Source organism: Equus przewalskii, chromosome 6, assembly GCF_037783145.1.
Source record: "Equus przewalskii isolate Varuska chromosome 6, EquPr2, whole genome shotgun sequence".
Lineage (NCBI taxonomy): Eukaryota > Metazoa > Chordata > Mammalia > Perissodactyla > Equidae > Equus > Equus przewalskii.
Genome location: NC_091836.1, coordinates 22,550,076 through 22,575,385, shown reverse-complemented (window position 1 = coordinate 22,575,385; position 25,310 = coordinate 22,550,076). Strand labels below are relative to the sequence as shown.

The following is a 25,310-nucleotide window of genomic DNA, read 5'->3' as shown; positions in this document are numbered from 1 at the left end:
AAGTACTCAGGAAATGGCAAGAGATCATTTTGGCCGTCTCCTGGCCTCTGGGCATGATGGCACCCCAGCCTGTTTCTCTCCTTTGAGCATCCCTGCTTTTTAACAAATATAAATCCCAGAAGAGGTCCTTGTCAAAGTGTAGCTCAGTCACCGTGCGGGGATAGTATCTCATGCACATTCCAGTTATGACTGACCACCATCTCTCATGCTGCTGTTTAAAGCCGATTTCCTCCTATTCTGTCCCCCTGTTCTGCCAAGACTCACTCACCACAAGGGAGTGAACCTGTCTGACCTCAAGCTCAACAGCTCCCAGGAGTTTGCTCAGCTCCCTCCTAGACTGGGAGGCCTCCTGGAGGAGGTGTGGCAGCCCAGGTAGGGCTTCTGAGGAGGTTGAATGGAGTCCCTTACTTCCTGGTGAATAGTCCAGCAAAAATCTTGGAGATGTAAGATAGGAGGACAAAGAAGATCATTTCCCAATCAGAAATTACTAACTCACTTCACACGAGCCCTGCCCATCAAAGTTTTCATATGTTACCTTATTTGCTCCTCATAAGAACTGCAGGATTGGTTGTTATCGTCACAGGATTTGAACTGGTACTTTTATCCCCATTTTACAGGTGGGGAAATTGAGGCTCAATGAGATAAAGGGACTTGTCCAAGGTCACAGAACTAATAAGCAGCCAAACCAAGTCTTGAAACCAGGCTCCTGTCTCCAAACTAAGTGCCGTCTCAGCCCTGCCATAGTTTACTTGGATAATGCTGGTATCTCAGGAGAGCAAGGGTTGATTTGTTCTGGCTAAGAGCAGCTTGGGGCCTGGAGACACTCCAGGGAAGAGGGACCTGGGATGGATCAAGCCCTTCTCCAAATCCTGGGGGTGGGCACAAGTAGAGAGGGTCTTTGCCTTGCTTGGGCTCCCTCAAGCTTTCTAGCGGCCTCCTGGGCTGGCTGGCTGGGCATGCCATCGTTGCTCTCTTCCTTGCACCTCTTTTCCTGTCTGGACTGTTCCCTCAGGCCCCTCCTATGCAGCTGCTGTCCTCTGAGGGGCCATCATGGGAATGTGGCTGCAGAAGGGGAGGCTTGGAATGTTTCCCTGTCTTAGATACCTAAAGGGGCAAAGGGAAGTAGAGGTGGGATGGACTCTGCCAGGGGAGCCAGGAGGGCTGTGGGTTTGGGAAACTAGATGAAACTGGAAGGATCCAGACGTTGGACTGCTGGGGGCAAGAGGTGAGTAAAGAAAGAGAAGAGGGCTTTGGTCCAAAAGGAATTGAGGTTTGTGCTGAGAAAGAGGAGGGAAGAGGAGAGCAAGGACATGAATATTCGGGGTCCGGGCAAAGGGCTTGAGAAAGAGGATAGAGTACCCTCGGAAGGAGCACAGGGCACCAAGCCTTGTTCGCTCACGCACTTGCTTATCCCCTCATCCATCAAATACACAAGGGCCCTTGGTGGGAACAGCTGGACTGTCTTACCTATAAATACTCCATCTGTAACTTGGGGCTCTGCCCAATCAACCCTCGAGGACCGTGAAGTCCTGCTGGTGGCCTGGGGTGACTGGGCAGAGTGTGCCCTGCTGTCCTGGAGACCTGTTGTGAGGAGGGGCCTAGGGGCTTGGGTGGGGGCGGGAAGCAGATGGCTGTGGCTACGCATGAGGCCCCCCTCTGTCTCCACCCCGCCAACTACCCTCCTCCTCCATGCCCTTGGGTGGGCCCCTGCCCAGCTTCTTGCTGGCACCTCTGTTTTGCAGGGACAACTGCACTTCTGGCCAAATCGTTTCCCTCAAATGCTCTGGTGAGTCATGTCTGGGGTCCAGGAAGGTGGCAGTGGGAGGAAGGAGTCTCCCCCCTGCCCTGAGTGTGGAAGAGCCCCATAGAGACACTCAGCTGGGCCTGGGGTGGGGTTCCTTACCCACCTGCCCATCAGCCTGCCAGGCCCCTTCGTGCAGACACAATTCTGCCCGAACAGAGCCCTGTCGAAGCCTCTGTCACATCCCGCCACACCAGCCACTGGTCTGGGTGGATGACCTCCTCACGTCACTACTTGACACTACCTGCCTTGACCTCTGACCCACACTCCCACTTTCTTATGGAGAGCCCCAAAGGTGGAGTTACTATTGGCTATTAACTGGTTAGCAGCTTCAGGAGACTGAGGAGGGTGGTGGACTGGGGATGGGCACAAGTCCAGAGGGTCTTCACCCTGCTTGGGCTTCTTTAAGCTTTCCAGCAGCCTCCTGGGTGGGCTGGCTGGGCATCCCCTCAGGGGCCAAATGGGAGACAGCCTGTGGAGTTCCTTTCATGCTATTCAGCTATCATCTCTTCATCTGTCCTTCACCCATCCATCCACACACCAACATTTCAACCCCTCCTATGGGACAGGCATTTTGTTAGGTATCAGGGCTCCACAGATAACGCAAGCGCAGTCTGTGAGCTCACAGCCTGATGGGGCAGGCAGGTGTGTAACCACATTCCTACCTTTCGGTCCCTCCTACTTAGGACCAGGAGTAATAGATGAGAGCTGTCCACAGTGGGCCACTCCCTGAGAGTCAGCCTCTCTTTCTTTCCATCTCACTGGTGCTTCTCTGTTCGCAGAGTGTGGGGCAAGGCCCCTGGCTTCCCGGATAGTCGGGGGGCAGGCCGTGGCTCCTGGGCGCTGGCCATGGCATGCCAGCGTGGCCCTGGGCTCCCGGCACACATGCGGGGGCTCCGTGCTGGCGCCACACTGGGTGGTGACCGCTGCGCACTGCATGCACAGGCAAGTCTCGGGTCTGCTAGGGAGGAGCAGGCCCCGTTGTCTTTTCTGTTTGGCCGTTGGTATGTCCTGTATATAATGTCTGTGTCCAACTGTCTGCCTCCGCATGACGGCTCTGAGTGGGTGGGTGGTGTTTGTGAAATTCTCCCTGTTGAGTGGCAAGAACAGCTCTGCATGAATAGCAGTAATCATACAAATATCAGCTCTTTGTATTTGCTTAGTTTTTAAGTTTTTAAAATGCTTTCACACTCACAGCCCTCTGCACTTCTTCATGTTTATCACCACTGTAATTAAATCATTTCCTTGTCATTGTTTGTTTAATGTCTTCCTTCCCCTTGAGACTGGAAGCCCCATGGGAGCAGGGACTCTCAGTCTTGTTTAGCACTGAATCCCTTTGTTGTTTCTCCCCCTGCCTTGTCCCCAGGGCCCAGAAAAGTTCTGGAATATAGTAGATGCTTAATATATACTGGTTGGAGCAGTGAAGGAATGAGTGACGGATGAGTGTGTGAGCTCTTTGGCCCTCTTCTGGTGGCTGACAAGGCAGCTAGTGTAGTCTTCATTTTACAAGGGGAAACTGAGGCTGGGAGCAGGGAAATGCCTCCCCCACGATCACACATACTAAGTGGAGAGACGGGACGGATGCATGTTTTTCTGCCTCAGGTTAGAGTTATGGCATCATACCAGGTCCTTTGATGTTCGCAGTCGAACTTGGAAGGGGATTTGCAGGAGAGAGGGGTGGTGGGTGCAGATGACCCATAATGTTTTACTTCTCTATCCATCAGTACTCGAGCATTTATTAGGTACCTACTGCATGCCCAGTCTCTTGCCAGCTGCGGGGGGGATACTAAGAGGCATGGTTCTGGAACTTACAGTCTGGCGATGGGGGCCCCACTAATAGCCTCTGTGGCCAGCTTCCTCCACCCGCCACCTCACTTACGTCAACTTCTTCTGCCCCTTTCTTCCCCGGGCTCAGCATCACTCCTATGTGCAGTTTCAGGCTGTCCCGCCTGTCCAGCTGGCGGGTCCGTGTGGGATTGGTCAGCCACAGCATGGTCAGGACACACCAGGGGGCTGTGGTGGAGAGGATCATCCCCCACCCACTCTACAGCGCCCAGAATCACGACTATGACGTCGCCCTCCTGCGGCTCCGGACCCCACTCGATTTCTCAGGTGAGGCGCTGGCCTTGGGTGAGCAGGCTGTCGGCTGTGCTGAGAGAGGAGCAGACGCCCGGGTCGGGCAGGGGGGCTGAGCTCTAGAGTTCCTCCCAGCGCTGTAAGCCTGAAAACATTCAGTTCAGACTGTCCTGAACTTTGGCATCACCTGGACCTGAAGCCGCACCGGCTCTTCTGCATGCTCTTGAGGACAAAAAGCTTAAAGAGCCGGCCCCTTTCTCAGCTGGGCTGCGACGGGATTTGCCTGGAGGTCCCAAGAGGAGCTTCGCAGCTGCTCATCTGCCAACAGGCTGCTCCAACCCTGCCCCCAGGCTGGTCCCAGGTCCCAGGAAGCTTGTGGCATGCTACAGTTAATAAGATTCCTCTCATTTTTCCAAATATTCTTTCGCTCAATCCTCATACCTCCCCTGACAGGTAGACGAGGCAGGTACACACAGACAAGGATGCTGAGGTTTCCTGAGGGCAGTGGCTTTCTTCAAGTTCACGCACAGATGGTTCCTGAGCCTGGTGCCCCGACTCCAGGGCGGGGGCTTCTCCTCTACAGCATCTGCCCAAGGGCAGCTCCTCAACATGCACACGCACATGCGCACTGACCGACAAACACGTACACTCACAAAACACACACACACACCACAACCCACACTCATGTGATGCTCACACAAGCACACAGGCATACTCACTCCTATGCACCATATGTTCACACCATACACACTCATGCACGCTCACTCTCATGCGCACACCATACACACTCATGTACACACTCACGAACACACACTCATGCCCACTCCTGCACACACTCAAATACACTTAGCACTCCTCCCTCTCATTGCTACCGGTCGCCTTGGGTTTCTGGGACAACGGTTGTTGTCGTATGCCTTTCACAAATGTTATCATATATGGGTACCCTCTGAACTGTTGTTCAACAGTTAACATTCCTAAATTGACGTAAATATATTTAAAAGGGAAACTTTAGGTTAGTGCTTAATGGGAGAACCCATATTACTTACAGTAAATAGATCATAACCACAAAAATACACAGAGGGAAAACCAGCCAGTGCTCAAGTTCTAGCCTGGTGCCGTCCTCTGCAGCGTGGCCGCATGCAGACCTGCTCTCTGCGTGCTTGGGCGGAGGTGGACGGGCACTGAGAGAGGTACAGCCGAGCACCAGCCGAGTCTTTCTCCCTGCTGCAGTTAGAGGCACTGAAAGAGAACCGATAGGACGTCCTGTCTCCCCAAGTCAATCAGTGTGTATTTGGTCTCAACATCACACCTAACACCATGTTTGGGCTCCACCCGCAAGGAGTGTCACACACTTTGGGAAATAATGCCAAGAGGATCCAAACCCTGGGGAAAGTACAAAATGGGTCCTCATTAGGAGTAGTTAGGTACAAACACCCAGAAGGAATTTCGTTCTCTCGCAGTCCTGGGTGGGGGTGCACAGCGGGGACACTGCCCAACTAGAGGGTGCCCTGCACGCTGCGGTTCACACATTGTCCTCTGTGTGCACGGCGACCCCCAAGGTGGTACAGTGCATGACCCGCACAGCCATACAGGAGGCCTGGCTGGGGGAGGCCAAGAACCAGGACTATTTGAGAAGGGGGCGAGGAGGACCTGCCAGCCCTGGTTCTCTGCCCAGGCTAGGGGGAAGGGAAGCTGAGCCTGAGCGGGGCCTAGGACCACGTTCCTCTCTACAGACACCGTGGGCGCTGTGTGCCTGCCGGCCGAGGAGCAAGATTTTCCCAGGGGCTCGCAGTGCTGGGTGTCTGGCTGGGGCCACACTGACCCCAGCCATGGTAAGTCAGCTCCCAGGGCCCTGGGTACAAAAGGGGCGTGGGGGTGGGGGAGGCATCCTTCTCAAGGTGAGGCACCTCCAACTCCCCTGGCCACGTGGCAGGGCCAGCCCCCTTTTCCTCTGGCATTGCCCTTGGCCAGGCCAGGGGCCCCTGTCTCCCCTGCCTGTGTCTTTCTGAGAGAACAACCCCTGAGACTCCCCTAAATCTGGCCCTTTACCTCCGCTCCCCTTGTCCCAGGAGTGCCATAGCCCCAGCTTTCGGGGGGATGTGTGAGTTCTACTTTGCTTCTTCACTCCCAGCTCCCAGGTCTGCCAGACCCCTGCCTCCTTGCCCAGAGTCCACACCTCCCACCCTGAGCTCACCTCTTTGTGTCTCCAGGGTCTCTAACCAACCCCCCTCTTGCTGCTCTGCCTTCCTGGGTCTTGCTTGGTGCCCTGCAGCCCTGCTCTGTGTCCCTCCATCTCTGTGTCTGCTTCCTGCAGCCCACAGCTCAGACACACTGCAGGACATGGTGGTGCCCCTGCTCAGCACCCAGCTCTGCAACAGCTCTTGCGTGTACAGCGGGGCCCTCACCCCCCGCATGCTGTGTGCCGGCTACCTGGACGGGAGGGCCGATGCATGCCAGGTGTGGCAGCAAGAGGGCCCTGGGGGAGGGCAGGGGCACGGGGGCTTGCTGTGACTTGGCCCCTGCTCTGAGCAGCCTTTTTAGGAGGGGTGAGGGAAGGCGAGATCCATGCTGGAAGCAGGAGGGGCCTGAAATGGGGAGGTCTGTGCCCCTCTACCAGGAAGGACTAACGGCCTGTTTCTCTGTGTTTCTGTGCCTGGATCCCTCAGGGGGATAGCGGGGGTCCCCTGGTGTGCCAGGATGGGGGCACATGGCGCCTGGTGGGGGTGGTCAGCTGGGGCCATGGCTGCGCAGAGCCCAATCACCCCGGTGTCTATGCCAAGGTTGCTGAGCTCCTGGACTGGATCCAGGACACAGCATGGGTGAGTGTGGGGGCAGGTGTGCGGGGAGGTATGTAAAGAACCCACCTTTTGGAAACTGTGGACCTCATCCCTTAGGCCTGGGCCCTGCTGGGGGCTGGAGAGGGGGCTAGGGAACGTTTCCCAGAGTGGGAGGAGGAAGGAGTGATGCAGTAACATTGAATTCGTTGGATTTCTATACATTTAAGCGTTAACTAGGGAAGAGGAGACTTGAGTTTGTATTGTGGCCCAGATCTGCCATTTACTGTGACTTTTGGCAAGTTTATAACTTAGTAAACCTCACTTGCCCGGTAATAACCATCGTGGCTGGTTACATGCTACTGTGACGATTAAATGAGGTAAGATCTGTACAAGGCCTGCACGGTGCAAGGCTTAGCATGAGTGACCCCCCTGTTATTTATGTATTTATTTATGACCATCATTCCCCCCTGGTTTCTAAGGCAGTGACTCTTCACTGTGGAGAGAGCTCAGCATTTAACAGTTTGGGTTCAGCAGCAAATTAATTCTTGTGTGACATGAGGCAAGCTACTCAGCTTCGTCTGTTTAGTGGGACGACCAAGTGAGATAATGTGTATAAAAATACATTTTTTCATATAAAGGACTTCGTAAATGCAAGACTTGATAATGAAAATCATCCTTCTGCAAGGTTGGGCACGGGGCGGGTGGTAGATAATAAACATTAGCGTTTACAGGGGACATATGCATCCATCTCGTTCAAACCTTACAGAAAACCTAGAGCAGCGTGTATTTTTAAAGCCTTTCTGTTTGATAGAAGTGGAAATGAAGTTTCTAAATGGTTAAGTGATTTACAGAAATGAAAGTCACTCGGCTAGTGCACGGTGGAGCTGCGCTGTGGATCCAGCTCCTTTCTCTTCCAGCCCAGGACTCCCTCTCCGAGGCCTGTTGTTTCCTCCAACTCGCTGTGTAGCAGCCTCATGTTTCCTGGGGTCTCTGACAGGTCCACTAGATGGAGGAGAAGCAGCGGCTCCTGATGCAGAAGGCATGGATGCTCCATCACTGCACAAGAGACTGTCACCTCCCATGGGCCAGCCTCCAGGCCACATGGCCTCTCCCCTTGGGCCCTGATTTCCAGTCCCTCTAGCTCACCAGAGAGCGTCATTGACAGGAGAGAGGCTGGGGCTGGGCTGGGAAGGTGGGGGAGCTGAGAGGTGTGGGGGAGGAGCTGGAGAGGAAGAGGCTGCTGGCAGCAGGTGGGAGCCAGCCTTCTGCCCTCTTTCCTCCCCAGCCCCTGTGCGCATCTTTTGGGAGGATGCTCAGGGATATCCTGGGCCTTCTCCCTGTGCGCTCAAGGCAGAAGTGCCTCCCTAGAGAAGCCCTGGCTTGGAGGCTTCTAGGCAGATGGGGTCAGGGCTAGCCAGCCCAGATTAAGCCCATGGAGTCAGGATCCTCTCCCCTCTCCAGTTGGTCTCGCCTACTTCTTGTTCTCACCTGGCTCTGGCTGGCCCTGCTTGGGTGGGGTCGCTGTAAAAACACTCTGGTTGGTGTTGAAATAGGGTGTTGGTTTTAGAATAACAGTTCTGTGAACTGGTCCAAGGAGTTCTGTTATTAAAGTGAATTGATAGATGGTCATGGTCGGATTCTCTCTCATTCTCTCTCCTCTCCCTCTCTCTCTCTCTCTCTCTCTCTCTCTCTCACACACACACACACACACAAGCACACACACACGTTAGGGATGGAATTACAAACTTCCTCCCATACATGTTTCTTAAAAGCTCTGGCACTGACTCTTGCTCGTCTCTCTAGAATCTTGGCATGCCCTTATTTAATTCTTTACTTTGGTTAAATCTTCATGCTATGATCTGCAGCAAAGAGCCCCAGCCGCCCAGGTGCTCTGATGCTGTGGGTCTGAGAACCACTTAAGTCAATGCTCTCTTACGGAGGGTCTGGCTGCCCCATCAGACCCATCTCTCCTTCAGAACTGGGCCTTCCGGCTTGGGAAGATTTCTTTCTGAGTTTATGCCAGGTTAGCATTTTCCTAGTGAAGCTTCTCTCCCGTTCTCTCCTCTTTAGCAATTAAGATGCAATTGGCATCTTGTTTCTAAAAACTGCAATGAATTTTTTATGGTGCTTACCCAAGGAGATGCAATTAGTGTTTAGTAATAACACAGCTTTTCCAGGAGTTTATGAGCATTTTTTTTTCTTAAGGGGTTATACAAATGAATATTCATTCCTGGAGGGTCTGCTCCCTTTCCATGAAGTACAATAAAAAATAAGGGCCTCAATTCACTGTTGCTTTGTTACTTGGGGAAGAGGTTGCTGGGAGTCTGCTGTCAAATTGCAGAAGCGTCATGGGAGAGGCCCGGGCAGGTGGCAAACAGCTTCAGCCTGTGTTCTTAGAGCCCAGACCTCCAGCCTCCACCTGAGATCAGAATTTCCTACCCTGTTCTGGTAGGTCCCCACCTCCAGAGGCCGTTCCAGCGCCGCTGAGCCCCCCGGGCAGGGAGGAGTTACCTGCAAATCATCAACTATGATCTTTCTTGTATTTCTCTATCAACCATAAGCATTTGCTGATTTAAAGGGAGGTTTCTATTTATCACAGTCATTATGCTGTTAATAATCAGTGACATCTGAATACTACTTTACAGTTTATCAACCCTGCTCACACGTGGTATCTCATTTAAATCTCATAACAGCTGTGTGGTGAAGATATTATTATCACTGTGCCCATTTTACAGGCAAGAAAATGAGTTCAGAAAGATTAAGTGACTTCCCTAACGCCAGAGCCAGCATACGAACCCCGGGTATGGTTACTCTAAATCCACATCACTATTTCACACATGGATGAACACGATAGTCCAATATCGCACAGAGGTGTGCAACTGGAAGGTATTTATCACCTGGTTAGTCGCTTGCCTACAGTAATGCACTTGATCCACCTGCTCTGTAGATTTTATGGCCCCTGATGTGCATACACCTCCCAGCTTAGGAGTGTGATGACCCCCGACAGAGAGTCTATGCTGATAGCCATCATCAATGCTTCAAGATTCTGTGCCCCCCTTAAGATGGTTCTTTTGGACATTAGTCGGCCATCTTCCCTCTTGCTAGCAAGCTGTGATAAAATGCCCTTTCTCTGCCACCGTCTTGCCTCTTGACGATTGGCTTTGGTCTCGTGGTGAGCAGATTGTGCCCTTTGTGCCGTAACACATTGCCATCCCTGCTTCTTGTAGGAGGTAACCAAAACCTGAGAAGTTGAGTGGCTCCCACCAGAGACCTTCTTACAGATTTCCAGTTCTGCACGACATTCATGGTCTAACTTAAACTTACAAATGAGTATCTTCCACAGGAGGACAATAAAGAGAACCCTAATTAGAGAATTTGTTAACAGCGATTCCCTGTTTACCTGCAGAAGCTCTGGGTGTCCTTTGCGAGGCCACCAGTCAGATCTGCAGACTCGGAGGCTCTCAGCTGTCCTTCCTTCGTCGGCACCTGATAATCCAGCCCTTCGAAAAGTGAGGAGAAGGTGCCCTGTGCTGGCTCTGCCTCCCCTGGGCCAGCTGCTGGAATGTGGGGGTGGAGATGGGGACAAGAAAGGGTAGGAAGATTCAAGTCTGGAGGATTTTAATGAGGACAAGCTGGGTGCCCAGCTGTGTTAAGCTCTGTAGGGAATTTGGAGGTAGAGAAGCTGACTACCTTATTGGAGCAATGAGACTTTTTTGCAATAAATTATTAGCGGCCAGCCAGGCATGAAGCTGCATGGTGAGACAGTAATTGCTCATCAATAAGTCAAGGCATTTCCCTGTGCAGGAAACCTGTGCTCGCCTCCCGGAGGAGTCAGCTTCCTGCCTGCCTGCGCAGAGCTGGGGAGCCTCCTGTGACTTCCCCAGCAGGCTGCTCCTGGCTGCCATGCCCAGGGTGGAGCCCCGCTCTCCTCTCCTCCTTCTCCGTGCTCTTGGGTCTGGAGGGTTTGGTGGAGGGCAAGCTCCCCTTGTTAGACCTTGTGTGGAGTCTTGCTTTTCCTGGAAGGGTTGCTGTCAACCAGGGGCAACCTTGCCATTCCTTGGGAACAATTCTCAGGCTCTCTCTTGCATTTTATTCTTAGAGGTGCTGGGCTCACCCACAGCAGCACAAAACTGGAAATGCTATAGATGCTAAAAGATGGTGCAGTAGCTGTCAGGAGGCAGTTTTCCACAGTTTCTCCATTGTTTTTTCTCTCTCTCCTCTGCCCTTTCCTGGCCATGCACAGAGGCCCCTCCTGGCCACTCAAAAGAGAGCCCACTCCAGGTGTGGATCTCTCCCCTCCTCACTGCTCAGACACACCAGCATATACTCTTGAGGAGTTTGCTTCACCCTGGGGCTCTGCTTCCTGCTCATCTGACTGGAGCCCAGTGTGGTTAATGGCTCTTTAAATTGCATCTTCACTGCCTCCGTGGCTGGGAAGGTCCCTGTGCTGGGTGGGGAGGAGCTTCCACTCCTGAGGGTGAGGCTGGTCTTTCTTACACCTTCTGAGGAGACCAGGAAGGGGCAAGGGGGAGCATATCGACAAAAATAATCCATAACCAATCTATAAATGAAAATTTGGGTGAGTTTATTCTGAGCTAAAATCTGAGGACCATGGCCCGGGGCCTTTCTTCCCGAAGGAAGAAAGGGCACCAAGGAAGTGAGGTATACAGAGTGGTTATATACCCCGAAACAGGATATTTCACATATGATTGAAATGTCCCTCCCACAATAGTCACAAGATTGCCCTGTCGGCACAGCCCTTGATGGACACAGCAGGTAGTGGGTCTGCTCTCTCGGAGGGCGTAGTGGGAGACAAGTCTATTGTCTCAAGCTGCGTGGTCACAGGTGAGCGCAGCAATCAGTTCCTAGCCTAAGGAAAGATGCTTAATCCTTAAGGAAATGCCAGTGTTGGGAGGGGGAGGGAAGTTGCACCTTTATCTCAAGGGCCTTTGTTCTTGCCATAGGGAATGTCTAAAGCAGATATACAATGCATGCTCAACAGCCACGGTCAGGCCCTTTTGGAAAGACAAGGTCAGGCCGAATTAGGTTTACACCAAATGGCTTCCTCATATACTCCAATATATCCTATTGCTTGCCATTTTTATTTGTCAAGCAGGTGGGCACCCCCAGCACCTCTAAGAGGGTTCTCACCTGGATTTGGTGCTGGAGTGGACCAAGCTGGGGACTCAAACAGAACGGAGAGAGGAGCCTTGGCTCGGAAAGTGCTCATCTCCCACTAATGCTCCTCTCCCAGAACAGCACGTGGGCTCCAGGAGGGCAGGGCATTTCACAGGGCTGGGCTTGTCTTCTGAGCTTCCTCACCTTCCAAGGACTCTGCCTGAGGCATTTGATGGTGGAAGATCCCATCCGGGTCTCTAACCACTTGAGAACGTGCTGCCCTGAGCTGGTGACTCAGCCTTCCTGGAGTTTGGCCTCCCACCTGTCAGATGAGGGGTCTGAGTGAGGAAGTCCTCAGGGGATCTGCCTTGTCAGGCCAGCTTTAACTCAAGCCTCCATTGCCTCTGGAGACATCCGCCCCACAGCTTCCAGTTTGGACACCCCTGGAGGGGAGCGTGTTCCCTGGGACAGACGTAAAGGAATGAGCTGGCTCTGGCGTCTCCGCCCGGCTCCAGGACAGCACTCACAGCTGCTCTTCCTCGAGGCCTCCCTCTGGGTCCCTGGGAGGGCAAAGCATCAGGCAAAAGACTTTAAAGCCATCTTTCCCCTTGTCCTCCTGCCGAGCATCTGCACCCTGGCGAGGAGGTCAAGGAGAAGTCAAGCCCTTGACCCGGCACCGTTCTCAGGTGCTCCCCAGCCACTTCCTGACACCCCAGGCTCTGCGTGGGGAATCATGGGCCCCAGCCTCCTAAAGACAGTGAGGGGATTTCCTCCCTACTGTGAAGACCACAGATACTTTCCTTCTGCCCATTCTCCCTTGACAGCTCGTAAGCTGGCCACAGGACCACCTCCACTCTCCAGCCTTTCCCCGCGCACGAGGTGGAATCACAAGGAAAGTTTTCAGCTAGCAGAACCCTTAACAGGCAGCCGGAGTCCAAACCTGCTCTGTCCTGAGGCGCAGGGAGAGAGGATCCTTTCCGACTGCCCCTCGGTTAGGGTGACCCCACCTTCCCAGTTTGCCCAGGACGGTCTCAATTTTAGCTTCGAAAGCCCTGTGTCCCAGGAAATCCTTCAGTCCTGGGCAAACTGGGAGAGTGGGTGGTGCTAAGTCGACTGCCTCTCTGCTCTATAAAAGGGGTGCTGCAAAATCCAGAGCCCCTGAACCTCCTCAGTCCTCCTGCTGTCTGATTGGGGTTAAAGGAAGCCTTCCCTGGTGGCCCAGAGTCGGAGGGTAAGGTGTCCAGGAATTCTGGAGGTCTGGACTGTGTTGCAAAGGCTGTGACATCAGTAATGGCCCCGAGGGCCTAAGAGCAAGAGTCCTTCCTTCCACAGGGTCAGCAGCTGACCTGGCTGTCCTCTCTTTCCCACGGTGGCTCCTCAGATGGCAGCCAGGGCAGCTGTACCTCACCTTGCCTAGTGTTATGAGCAAACTGCTTGGCTCTCCCGGGCCCAGAAATTCTCCTGCGCTTTGGGGAGGCTGGGAAGGTGAGGCAGATATAGCGCTGCTCCCTGAAGATTGATGACCCGGTTTCCCCAGGCCTCGCTGATTTCTGGCCCCCAGAGCCTAGTACGGGGCTCAGGATGTAACAGGTGCTTGCTGAGCCCACTCGGGAGGAGAGAAGAGGGACTGCCGCCCCCACGGAAGCTGCTGGGTCTCTTCCCCTGGCCTCTGCCTCCTGGAGGGGATCAGAGAGCAGCAAAGAAGAGACTGCCAGACTGCTAGAGCCCACGGGGATTTTGTGGGGTTTATTTTTCCTCAGCACCGTCTGCAGAGGTGAGGGCATGCATAAAAGAGTGAGGAAGATTTGCTGTTCCCACTGCTTGGCAGTCGCCCTGTGTTTGTACAGCGGATCCAGGCGAGGAGCGGCTGGAGCACGTGGCAGCGATGGTGGGACTCAGGGAGAAAGTCTGACCCTTGCACAGTCTTTCTGCAAGGACCCCGGGGTGGAGCTGAAGGTGAGGCTGGGAGGGAGGTATTTTGGCCAACACTCCAATCACCGGGGACCAGAGTGTCCTTGCCTCTGAGGCCCCACACTCTCCTGCCTTCTCCCTGCTCGAACTGTTAGCAGGTAGCTTGGATCTGAGAATCTCTAAACCCAGGGCCATGTGGTGGGCCTGATAGCTGCGCTGCCAATGGGGACCCCCAAAAAAGGGCCCCAGGCTGGGCTCATCTGTCACTCATGGCCCTGACAATGGGCACAATCAAAAATCGACATTTTTCATGGCCTCACCTGGCCTGGGGCCGGGTGGGAAGTGGTTAGGATTTGAAACATTTCAGTGGAAAGTGACCTTGAACAGGATCCAGTGTTACTTCTGCATGCCTGTCCAAGGCTATAGCACCCACGTCTTGGTGACATTGTACTGTTCCAGGGGCCACCAAAAGATGGGCCACTTTTTGTACAGTCCGTCCTAATGGGTCAAAACTGGTGGTGGGAGGTAACAGCAGAAGAGAGGAAAGTCTGAGGGACTGGGAGTGACCTCTGGGACGTGATATGATCCGCATTGTGTGCGTGTCTGTGTGCCTGTGTGTCTGTGTCTGAGTGTGTGTGTCTGCATGCATGCATGTATCTGCGTATTTGTGTATGTCTGTGTGTGTTTTTGAGCGCGTCTGTGTATTTGCGTGTATATGTGTCTGTTTGTGTGTGTGTGTTCTGTGGGAAACTTGAAGGGCCTGAGGGGAGAAGATAAATGTAAGCAGTCTGGGGTAAGGCTCTGCAGAATTTGTTCCCTAACCCTGGAGAGGGAGCTCTGACTCTGGCCAGTGTCCACACCTCCCCCTACCACCTTTAGCTGCCGCCTTTGTGGACAAGGACAGGGGATTCTCATGCAGAGTGCTATAATCTTCCCCACCACAGACCTCCTCCTCTTTTGGGGTGACCATGCTAATCCTCCCCCACACACCCACGCGCTTATGCACCGCCTCAACGCAGATATGATCATAAATTACCAGAAAGAGCAGTCACTGAGGGTTATATACAAGAAATACAGACCTGTAGGAGCTTGTGTACATGTGTGTGTATGTGCGTGTACGTGTGTATGCTTGCGAGCGTGTGTGTACGTGTGTGTATGTGTGTGTGTGGTCATTTCCCACAGGGGCTCTCATCCTCTCCAGACTGCTGCCCCCAGCCCGACTTTAACATTTGTTTGGCTTGGGGCAGGATTGTGGGCGGAAGGCCACATACCATATGTCTAAATAGTTGAAAATTACACATCAAACTAGCAAATAGTTAAATTAAAAGTGTTTTCTCCTCTTGCCGTGACAAGTATACCTTCTTGAGTGTGTGGAAGGCCAGGTTCAAATTTAGGATCCTTGGCTCCTTGGATTCCCTCCTGGAACACGGCGGGATGGGGAAAGCTGGCCTGTGGCCACTTTTCTTCCCACCCGCTGATCCATCCCCTCCTACTCAGGGCCTTGTGGGCAGACCTGTGGGCACAGATCCTGCTTAGGTGTGTGCCCACCAGTGCAGTCTGCCTTCAGGGAAAGAGGCCTGTGCATCTTCACAGCCATTTGAATTCCAGGGTCTAGAAGGGGGCACATGGGCTCTGGGTGAGCACATTACCTCAGCCCTGTGAGTTCTCTCCTTGGGGAGGGTCTGATTGAAAGGGCCAGGACAGCAGGGCCAGGACTAGGGTGAGGCGAGTGAGCATGGCTCTCAGGATCATGCAGGGCAGGCTGGCTCCTACCTAACCCTGGTCCTGGCCCAGCAGGACAGGGGTCCTATAAAGTGAGCAGCCCAGAGCAGGGAGGGCTTCTCTTTTCTGGTCTCCACGGGAGCTGAAATTTACTCCAGGCCATCCATCAAGACAGAGATAAGATGACAGGAGAAGACCCTCTCTCCTGGGCCCCCAACTCCTCTGAAGGGCTGTAAAGCACCCCTGCCACGTTTCACAGAGCTCCACCTCCCATCAGTCCTGCCCCTATGGTGGTCCCTGGGCTCATGCTCAGTGGAGAAATATCCAGAGAGATTCATTATGATTCCCACTCATGTGACCTTTCAGAAATTAATTGAGATAAACAAGGAGAAAAACTCTAGTATACAAAGAGATTGTACTCCAGAGCTCTCTCACGGAACAGAATTCAATAAAAATTTAAGCGGAGTCAAAGCTAGTTAGAAAAATGGATATGTCGGGTCAAAGAAAGGACACGGGAGAGGAAGCAGGATACACATCTGTATGTGTTTTGGAGAGATCTGGATTAAACTTGTGGACTGAACTGTGTCCTCCCGAAACTCATGTGTTGAAGCCCTAACCCCCAATGTGACTATAGTTGGAGATCAGGTCCTTAGGGAGGTAATTAAGGTAAATAAGCTCTTAAGCATGGGGCCCTAATCTGATAGCACTGGTATCCTTATAAGAAGAGGAGAGACACCAGAGCTCGCTCTCTTTCCTCACGAGCGCAGAGAAGAGGCCACGTGAGGGCGCATCGGGAAGGCAGCCGTCTACAAGCCGGGAGGGGAGTTCTCACCAGAAACTGACCCTGATGCACCTTGATCTAGGACTTCCAGGCTCTGGAACTGTGAGAAGTAGATTTCTGTTCTTTAAGCAACCCAGTCTATGGTATTCTGTTATGGCAACCCTAGCAGACGAATATGAAACTAAATCACCATAAGAGACACTCCTAAAACAATACAATAAATACAAGAGCAAGCCAGGGTGTTCTGGCCTGAGGTGGAGCCTGTCACTCAGGTATTCATTGCATCATGTGTGGCAGGCATATAGGAGATGCTGGGTGGGAAGGAGAGAAGAGTGCTCGTCCAGGAGCCCAGAAGTTGGGGTTCTAACCTGGCCTCCATCACTTGATAATAAACCCAGCTGCTACTGGACTTTGCTGAGTTTCTATTTTCTTCCCTAGGTAATGGGACTAAGACTAACAATATATGTTCTGCATAACTCACAGAGTAGATGAGAAGACCAAATACAATCAAATAATGAGAGGGCTTGGAGATTGGATAGACCTACACAAATACGAGAGCGTATTGTTTCTAACCTGTATTGGCAAATCTGCCAATTGTCATGTTTATCCAGTTAAACCCCATTTATTGACTGTGTCTTTGGTACCACGGAAGCCTTGAGCACCCAGAACTGAATAAAATAACCCTGCCTTCCAGGGATTCATGGTCTAGTCTGAGACAGACTTTAAAAACCGGCTACATTTGTTATTTGCTTAAGGAGCACAAATACAGAGAATTTTAAAAGAGTTCGCTGCACTTACTTTACAATCCTTTAAAGGTAGATATGTGTTGTTGAGAAAGAATTGATGTGGTAAATGTAGAAATTTCCCACCTACCATCAGCAGGCAAGGTTTTAAGAAAACCAATGGAGGCAAACGATGTTTCGATCGTAACCTTAGAAGTGTGGTTTCCATACCAACCTATCTGTGCAGAATAAAAAGCCCAAGAAAAGCTGCCTCACGAAATTCACAATATGGCTAGCTTTGTTGAATCATGTTTTTAATAGAAAAGATTAAGCCCCCACCCCCACAGTGCCCTGCCAAAGTGTGTGTGCTCCCACACACATACACACAAACACAACAGTAGGTAAAGTGGGGTCTTGGAGGGGTCAAATCAGGCTCTCCTTGGAATCCTGGGTTCTAACTCTGGCCCATCACTTTATGTCTCTGGGTCTCAGTTTCCTCAACTGTATAGTAGGAGTAATACTGCTTCATAAGTTCTGTAGTCATGAAACTGAAATGAGATCAACGATATTATTATCCTGAAAGAGCAAGGAGCACAGTTGCTGCACAGGTGGTCCAGAGCACAGCTGATCTGGAAGGGCTTCTTCCGTGCTTCCAGAAGGTGGTCAGGCACGGCATTAGAGGCTGCATTTAGTTTTGTGTCTGCTTTGTCAGCACAGTCACCACGGAGGACCCAGTCCTGCCGGATCTCTCCTGCTGGCCTCTGACCATCCCTTCCTCCCTCCTTTCTGTCCTCCCTTCTCACCTCTTCCCTTTCCTTCTCCCCACACCTTCTTTCGTTGTTATTGAACACCTGTTGTGTGCCAGAACGTAGAGATAAATATCTCACTGTTGTAATAGACACACGCAACCATGTGGGGAACTGGGAGATGTACAGCGGTCATTTCAGCACAGGGCCAGTTATAAGGTGCAACAGGAGCACAGACGAGGCATCGGGCTGGGGAAGGAGATTCTGCTTGAGTTGGGCCTCCACTGATGAATATCAGAACTGAGTTGGGGCAGGGGCAGGGGGATGTGGCTGGGAGGCGAAGAGAGAATGAGGGCAGTTCAGGCCAAGGGAAGAGCATGAAATACCTGACCTTTCCTGGGAAACAGCAAGTAGTAGTTCTGTGATTGAGGACCTGGAGGGGGTCTGATGCCAGTGAGTATGTGGGAGCCAAGCCAATGGATTCTCGCTTTGTCTTAGGGGAAGTGAGGAGATGCCACTGAAAGTGTTAAAGCAAGAGAGAGTCACAGTCATTGATAATGAGGGTATATGAGTGTATAATGGAGAGATTATTCTGGAAGAGGCATGAAGGTGAGCTTTGAGGGGCACTGGCATACCATTATAACCATTAGCATAGGGTTTCAAACTTATTTTAAGAATAAAGTCTTTATTTAGAATGCTTAAACATATGAGATAAAACCATTTATTTTATAATTCCAAATTGGCGATACACATTTAGTATAAAATCAATGTGAATATTGTTTTTATGGGCATAGGAAGTTGAAGTCAAGGGCTGGACATCAGATTGCAGAGTTATATCAGTTTCAGGACCCAGTTTATTTCCAGATTTTGGTTTTGGTTGCATAGCACCAAGAAATCCTGACTTACACAGTTAACTAGTTGCTAATAGCAATGGGTTTTTCACAGCTTGTCTTTTAATCTCAGGACGCTCTTTACTTAAAAGGGGGAAACTTCATTCAGAGCCTGAATAAAAATCGGTTCATTTTGTTTCCTAAGTTAATGGGCTAGTGGTGTCCATGTGCCAAAATTGAGCATATAACACATTTTCGTTACGATTTAAATGGTTAAAATACGTCTTAGCTTGGGCTGCCATAATAGATAGTGTAGACTGGGTGGTTTCAACAACAGACATTTGTTTTCTCACAGTTCTGGAGGCTGGAGACTCCCAAGGCCCAGATCTAGCAGGTTTGGTGTCTGGAGAGGTCTCTCTCTCCATCTTGCAGACGGCCACCTTCATTCTGTGTCCTTACATGATGGAGAAAGAATGCTCTGGTCTCGTGTATTCTTCTTATAAGGACATCAGTCCTATCATGGAGGCCCCACCCCCATGAACTCATCGAAACCTAGTCACCTCCCAAAGGCCCCGTCTCCGAATACTATCACACTGGGGATTGGGGCTTCAGCACGTGAATTTTGGAGAAACACAAACATTCGCTCCATAACAGTTGCATAGCAACAAGAAACCCTGATTTTTACAGTTAAGTCGTTGCAAATAGCAATAGGTTTTGCGCAGCTTGATTTTTAGTCTCAGGATATTCTCTAATTAAAATGAGAAAACTTGATTCAGAGGCCTATATAAAAATGAGTTATTTTGGCATCCTATGTAAGTGGGCTGGTGGTCTCCATGTACCCAAACTGGCTACTTAACACATTTTTATTATGGTTTAGATGGTTAAAATATATTTTAAATGAAGTTTAAATCAAATATTTGAAAAACGCCAAGCCACATAGGGAAACTGGAGATATACAAGATTATCCCTACCCTGAGAGTAAAGGGTATTATGTGATTTATTTGTGTTGCTCATTCACTGGGGGACAGCAGCTGGCCCTGACCGTGGCTGGAGTTGGACAATTAGGGTTGCATTAATACGCACTGCTTTAGTGTGGCTGTTGAGAGGCACTTCTCTCAAAACTGGCAGGAATGGGGGGTGGGTGGCGACATTGGGTTCATCTTTCCTATCGTCAGCCTGCGGCATTTGTACAATCTTGGTACCCGGCTGATCTATGACTTGTGGGCATTGGGAAAACCCAAGTAAAATGTCGGGATATTGAGAGACCTCACATGTCTGAAAACTCCTACCTGCATACACTCATGGAGCTTCCACAAAGGACAAAAGCCCACCAAGAGAAGACCTACTATGTGCTGGGAACTGTTTTGTGCACTTTACCCACACTTTTAATCTTTGCAACAACCCTATGAGATGATTGCTATTATTGTCTCCATTTTATTTATTTATTTTTTGATTGGCACCTGAGTTAACAACTGTTGCCAATCTACTGGTGTCTTTTTTTTTCTGCTTTTTCTCCCCCAATCCTCCCAGTACATAGTTTTATATTGTAGTTGTCTGTGCCTCTGGTTGTGCTATGCGGGACGCCGCCTCAGCATGGCCTAACTAGCTGTACCATGTCCACGCCCAGGATCCGAACTAGGGAAACCCTGGGCCACTGAAGTGGAGTGCGCGAACTTAACCACTTGGCCATGGGGCCGGCCCCAGTATTGTCTCCATTTTACAGATGAGGAAATTGAGGCACAAAGAGTTTAAGCATCTTGCACAAAGTCACGCAGCTAGTAAGTGGCAGAGCTGGGATTTGAATCACTATGCATACCTGACCACTATGCTCTCTTACGCCTCTTCAAGGTAAGAATTCACATTAGACCTCTGAGGGCTAATACATATCTTTTAGTTGGCACTGAACGTTGCACTTGTCCCTTAATTTTTCCCAATAATGTCCTCAGTGCTAGTCTTAGAATGTGGGTTCTTCTGATGATGTTCAGGAGGAGGTTTCAGTAGAAACTGTGCAATAGGCAGTGCAGGTGGGGAGAGGGACTCAACATACACGGGAACTTATTTGAAATGTACTCTTTGGAGCTGGGTCGAGGCATCCGTGGTCTGGATTCATGATGCTATCCTGAAGTATCAGGTGTCATGGAGTCAGCAAACTGTCCTAGGGGTCTTTGAGCCAGGCAGCAGGATCCAAGATACCAAGAGGATGAGACAGACCCAGTTCAGAAAGGGTGATGGGATGCTGTGGCTGTGGGTGAGGTGTGATCCTGGCTCCTGAATCCTCCTCAGACACACCCTTTTCTGGCCTTGGTCCTTCCAAGTAAAGAGAAGCAGCCCATTAAGCCTCCACTGAAGGTAAGAGGTTTGGAAGTGAACCGGCAAGGCAGCTAAATTGATAGGAAACAGCAGGGTGGGGGCAGCCATTGCAAAACCAGTCTATGAAGGGAAGGTCCCCAGAGGCAGGGCTGGATTTTCTCAAGAAGGAACGGTAAGCCGAGCAGACTGAGTAAATGAAGATGTGTCAATCGGGGTGCGCAGATTGGCCGGGGCACCGGCTCTGGAGTCAGTCATGGTCAGGCTGGCGGGTGACCTGTTTGCAGGGCTTAGAATAGCCACCAGCCTTGAAGTTGGAAAGAATTTATTTCAGGATTAACAAAAGGAATCTCCTGCTGGGAGCAATTTTATGGAGCTTGTTATCTCCGGTGTTCACACCAGAGAATGAAAATAGCATCAAGGAAGGATTTAAGGAGTTCTGGGAGAGTGGAGAGCAAAAGCCCTATTAAGGGGAGTCAGCGAGGTGTAGGGAAGCTGCCTGAACTTGGGGATTGTGACTGTGAATGAAGTTCAGCAGCCTCCCCCGATCCCTGGTGCCACTGCTCACCCAGTGAACACAAGTCATGGTTGCCATTGACCCTCGAGGGCTTCTGCTCAGGTTCCAGCGTGCTGAACCCACCCCCGGGGTTAGTCTGAGCATTGTGCCCAGAGATCGTGTACCCCTTACTCACAGCCCATATACCTTTAGGTTGCAGCGCCCCAAGGATCAGGCCCAGCTCAGGCCTCTCGATGGGCTGGGAGCTGGTTCCAACCTGAGAATGGCTCTGAGAATGAGAATGTGGCCCTTTTTCACGTGGCCAAATGATTGCCCTGAGCTCAGAAGAGCAGGGAGGGGACCATGCTCTGGGGGACACTGCCTATGTACCAGGCACTGAGCCACACTTGTCAACCACGTTGGTTCATGAAATCTTTACAAAAACCCTGCCAGGGGGTAGTCTTTGTTCTTCTCTGTGTAAATGGAGAAACTGAGGCTCAGAGAGGTTAAGAAACACACCCAAATTCACACAACTGGTGAGGAGTAGGGACAGGGTTCAAGTACACATTTTTGGGGTTCCCACATCTATGCTCTCTGCACCACCCCTGCCTCCTGAGCAGAAGACAAAAAGCTCAACCTTTCCCTGAAGCTCAGGAGAGGGTGCCACAGGGCCTCCCAGCAGGGCCCAGGCCAAAATGTTCCCTGAGGGACTTAGTGGCCCTGACCTTGGGGAAGTCATTTGACCTTTCGGAGCCTTGGTTTCCAACATGGATAAAGTGAGAATAATAGACTCCCTTCCCCTTTGCAGGGTTGTGAATATAGGATGGAAGCAAATGGGTGGAAGCACCTTATCACTGTCAAGGACACATTTGATGATAGAATAATCAGTGTTAAACTGCCCAGTGAGTTCATGCTTCTCTTCCTCATTATGCACCACTGGGGATCTCTCGGAGAATGCTGGTCCCCAAACATTCTGGGCTTGAACTGATGAAGACCTCACTATTCAGCCAACAGGAAAGTCATCTACAATTCCTTTCAGGGGCTGGTTGTTGCAGAGAAGGGTGGGGAAAAATCTATCTAAGAGACAAAACTTTCTTTTGTGCCAGCACAAGAAAGGAAGTAAGTAATTTTTTGACTCAAGTCCTGGGCAGCCAGCCAAGCTGCAGGGAACAAGGTAGGTGCCCGGCTCGAGTGGACAGCAGGCTATGAGTCTGTTACCTGGAATGAGGATGGCTCCAGCCAGAATCCCAGGCATGTCAAGTCTTTTAAGAACTGGATGGGGGAAGGAGGGTAGTGTTGGTAAATGCAGGGGGAGATAATGGATCCATGTAGACCGCTGGGCAGGCCCTGTGGGGCTCGATTCAGTGTTGCAGTGAAGTGGGCCACGTGGCTTTGGAGCTCCCAGGCTGTCCCATTTCTCTCCTTGTGGTAGGATCCCACTGAAATTGTTGCTCCTTAAAGCATTTGCTGCTCTGAAGAGCCTTCATCCCTCCTCTCAGAGTTTCTGTTTAGTAGTTAAGACCATCCATCAGGGACTTCCTTGGCCTCTTGGCAACTGTCTGGGCCCTAAGAGAAGAGTCCTAGGTGCAAACATTCAGATTACTCTTTGACAGAGACTGGCAAAATGGACCAAAAAACCCGTGATTCAGTTATGTGCTATCTATAACAGACACACTTTGGATTCAAAGACCTAAGTATGTTGGAGGTAAAAGATAGAAAAAGACATACCATGCCAACAGAAACCAAAACAGATCTGGAGTAGCTGTATTAATGTCAGATGAAATAGACTTTGAGACAAAAATTATTACTACACAAAGAAGGACACTTTATAATGAAAAAGTTTAATTCTTCAGGAAGACATAACAATTATAAACATATATGCACCTAACAAGAGAGCTCTAAAATACACAAAACAAAAGCTAACAGAATCGAAGGGAAAAATAGACAATTCAATAATAATAGTTGGACACACTTCAATACCCACTTTCAATAGCATATAGAACAGCTAGACAGAAAATCAATAAGGAAATAGTGACAACGCTATAAATGAGCTAGAACTAATAGATATCTATAGAATACTCCAGCAACAGACTATATTTTCTTCCAAGTACGTATGGAACATTCTCTAGGATAGAGCATATGTTAGTCCATAAAACAAATTATTATTAAAAAGACAGACAATAACAAGTTTTGGTGATGATGTGGAGAAATTAGAACTTTCATAAATTGCTAGTGGGAACGTAAAATGGTGCAGTTACTTTGCAAAACAGTTTGACAGTTCCTCAAAAGGCTAAACATAAAGTCACCATATGACCCAGCAATTCTACTCATAGATATAAACCCAAGAGAATTAAAAGTATATGTTTATATATATATATTTATATATATATATATATGTATATATGTTTGAATGTACATGGACATTCAAAGCAGCATTATTCATAGTGGCCAAAAAGTGGAAACATTCCGAAGTCCAACAACTGATAAATGGATAGAGAAAATGTGGTATAACCATACAATGGAATATTTTTTGGCAATGAAAAGGAGAACTGATACATGCTATAACACAGATGAACCTTGAAAGCGTTATGCTAAGTGAAAGAAACCAGAAACAAAGGCTATATATTCTGTGGTTTCATTTATATGAAATGTCCAGAATGGACAAATCCACAGAGGCAGAAAGTAGATTAGTGGTTCTCAGGGATTGGGGGAAAGGGGATGGGGAGTGAGTGCTAATGGGTACAAACTTTCTTTTGGGGTGATGAAAATGTTCTATAATTAGATAGCTATCATGTTTGTATATCTCTGTGAATATACTAAAAACCACTGAAATATACACTTTAAAAGGATGGCATGTGAATTATATCTCAATAAGGCTGTTATAAAAATATATTATAAAATTCATGGACCCATGTGAGGTATAGTAATTTATCAGTGAAGATTTAGGATAATGGGTGGAGGAGAGATACTTATGTGTTTGTTTATTGTCCATTCTGGGCATGTGAAGAGTCTTCATAATGTCTAGGCATCAACTCTTCCTCTTCAGTCCCAAGAACCATCTCTTTGTGTTCTTTATTGTAAACTCTGGGTAGTTTTATACCTCCCACTGAGAAAAAGGAAGCTTTACTGTTATTACGTACAATGCCGTCGCTCTTAGGAATGTGTTTTTATTGAAACAATATAATCTTCTTGCCTCTGCGCTTCCCTAATACCATGTAGTTGTGGCTGGTTACATCACTACTTGTGACCCTGTATCATCTGTCATACCGCCTGTGAGTACTGGCTTCTAATCACTCTCTCAAAGGTTGTTGCTATGCTTCTTTGTTGATGATGACCACAAATGCAAGTCTTACCCAGACTATACAAGAAATTATGAATAAAACTTTGCACTGTGGTCACATTAAATTCATCTTTGGAATTTTATAGCACAAACATTGAACAACATATTTTAAAACCATGTCTTCTTTTGATTTCTCTAGGCACCTTAGAATATGACTTCTTTCAATGTTGACTGCACTTCAGTATTCCACACACTGTCACCTGCAGGGAGGATAGATAGGGACACACAGGTGGAGGAAGAAAGGTAGTCCCTCGTCTGGGATGGTTTAAGACTAACCTAGAAGAACATGGTGTCACCACATCCATCAGAATCAAGAGAGGACGTTGATTGGAAGGGCCTGTTGAACTGTGGAGCAATAATCTCTAAAGCCCTTGGAGGAGATGGCCCAGCCACCCCCGGAGGACTGCCTGACACATGGCACAGAGCCTGCAGAGGGCGGGTGCCAATGGTTAGGGAGCATGGATTTCCCCACTGTCGTTGGGTGCTGTAGACTGAAGGCAGCACCATGGATGGAACACGATGCATGGGACCCCACACTCAGCTCAAGCCCAAGGATTGGCGGTGGACCTTTGGAAGTCTAAAGTCCTGAACTCATCTTGTGTCTGACATGAGTGAGTGTCACGAAAAGAAATACGACAGTACCATTCTGGCCACCTAATCTTGCGTAATCTCATGAAATAAAT

At 50.0% G+C, this 25,310-nt stretch overlaps 1 protein-coding gene across 17 annotated transcripts in view; it reads left to right on the top strand.

The window, feature by feature from the left end:
• TMPRSS5 (transmembrane serine protease 5) overlaps positions 1 to 25,310 on the top strand; it is a 32,134-nt gene that overhangs the window by 5,619 nt on the left and 1,205 nt on the right. For 7 of the 17 annotated variants that reach the window (XM_070623132.1, XM_070623144.1, XM_070623133.1 and 4 more), the window contains 8 exons: positions 259 to 372; positions 1,743 to 1,786; positions 2,584 to 2,746; positions 3,735 to 3,913; positions 5,611 to 5,709; positions 6,150 to 6,334; positions 6,544 to 6,696; positions 7,572 to 8,283. In XM_070623132.1, the coding sequence (XP_070479233.1) occupies positions 259 to 372; positions 1,743 to 1,786; positions 2,584 to 2,746; positions 3,735 to 3,913; positions 5,611 to 5,709; positions 6,150 to 6,334; positions 6,544 to 6,696; positions 7,572 to 7,685 (1,051 nt within the window). In that variant the 3' untranslated portion in view covers positions 7,686 to 8,283. Of the gene's footprint in view, positions 1 to 258; positions 373 to 1,742; positions 1,787 to 2,583; positions 2,747 to 3,734; positions 3,914 to 5,610; positions 5,710 to 6,149; positions 6,335 to 6,543; positions 6,697 to 7,571; positions 8,284 to 24,766; positions 25,239 to 25,310 lie in introns of those variants that run through there. The other 10 variants (XM_070623137.1, XM_070623148.1, XM_070623140.1 and 7 more) reach the window with 8 other exon arrangements.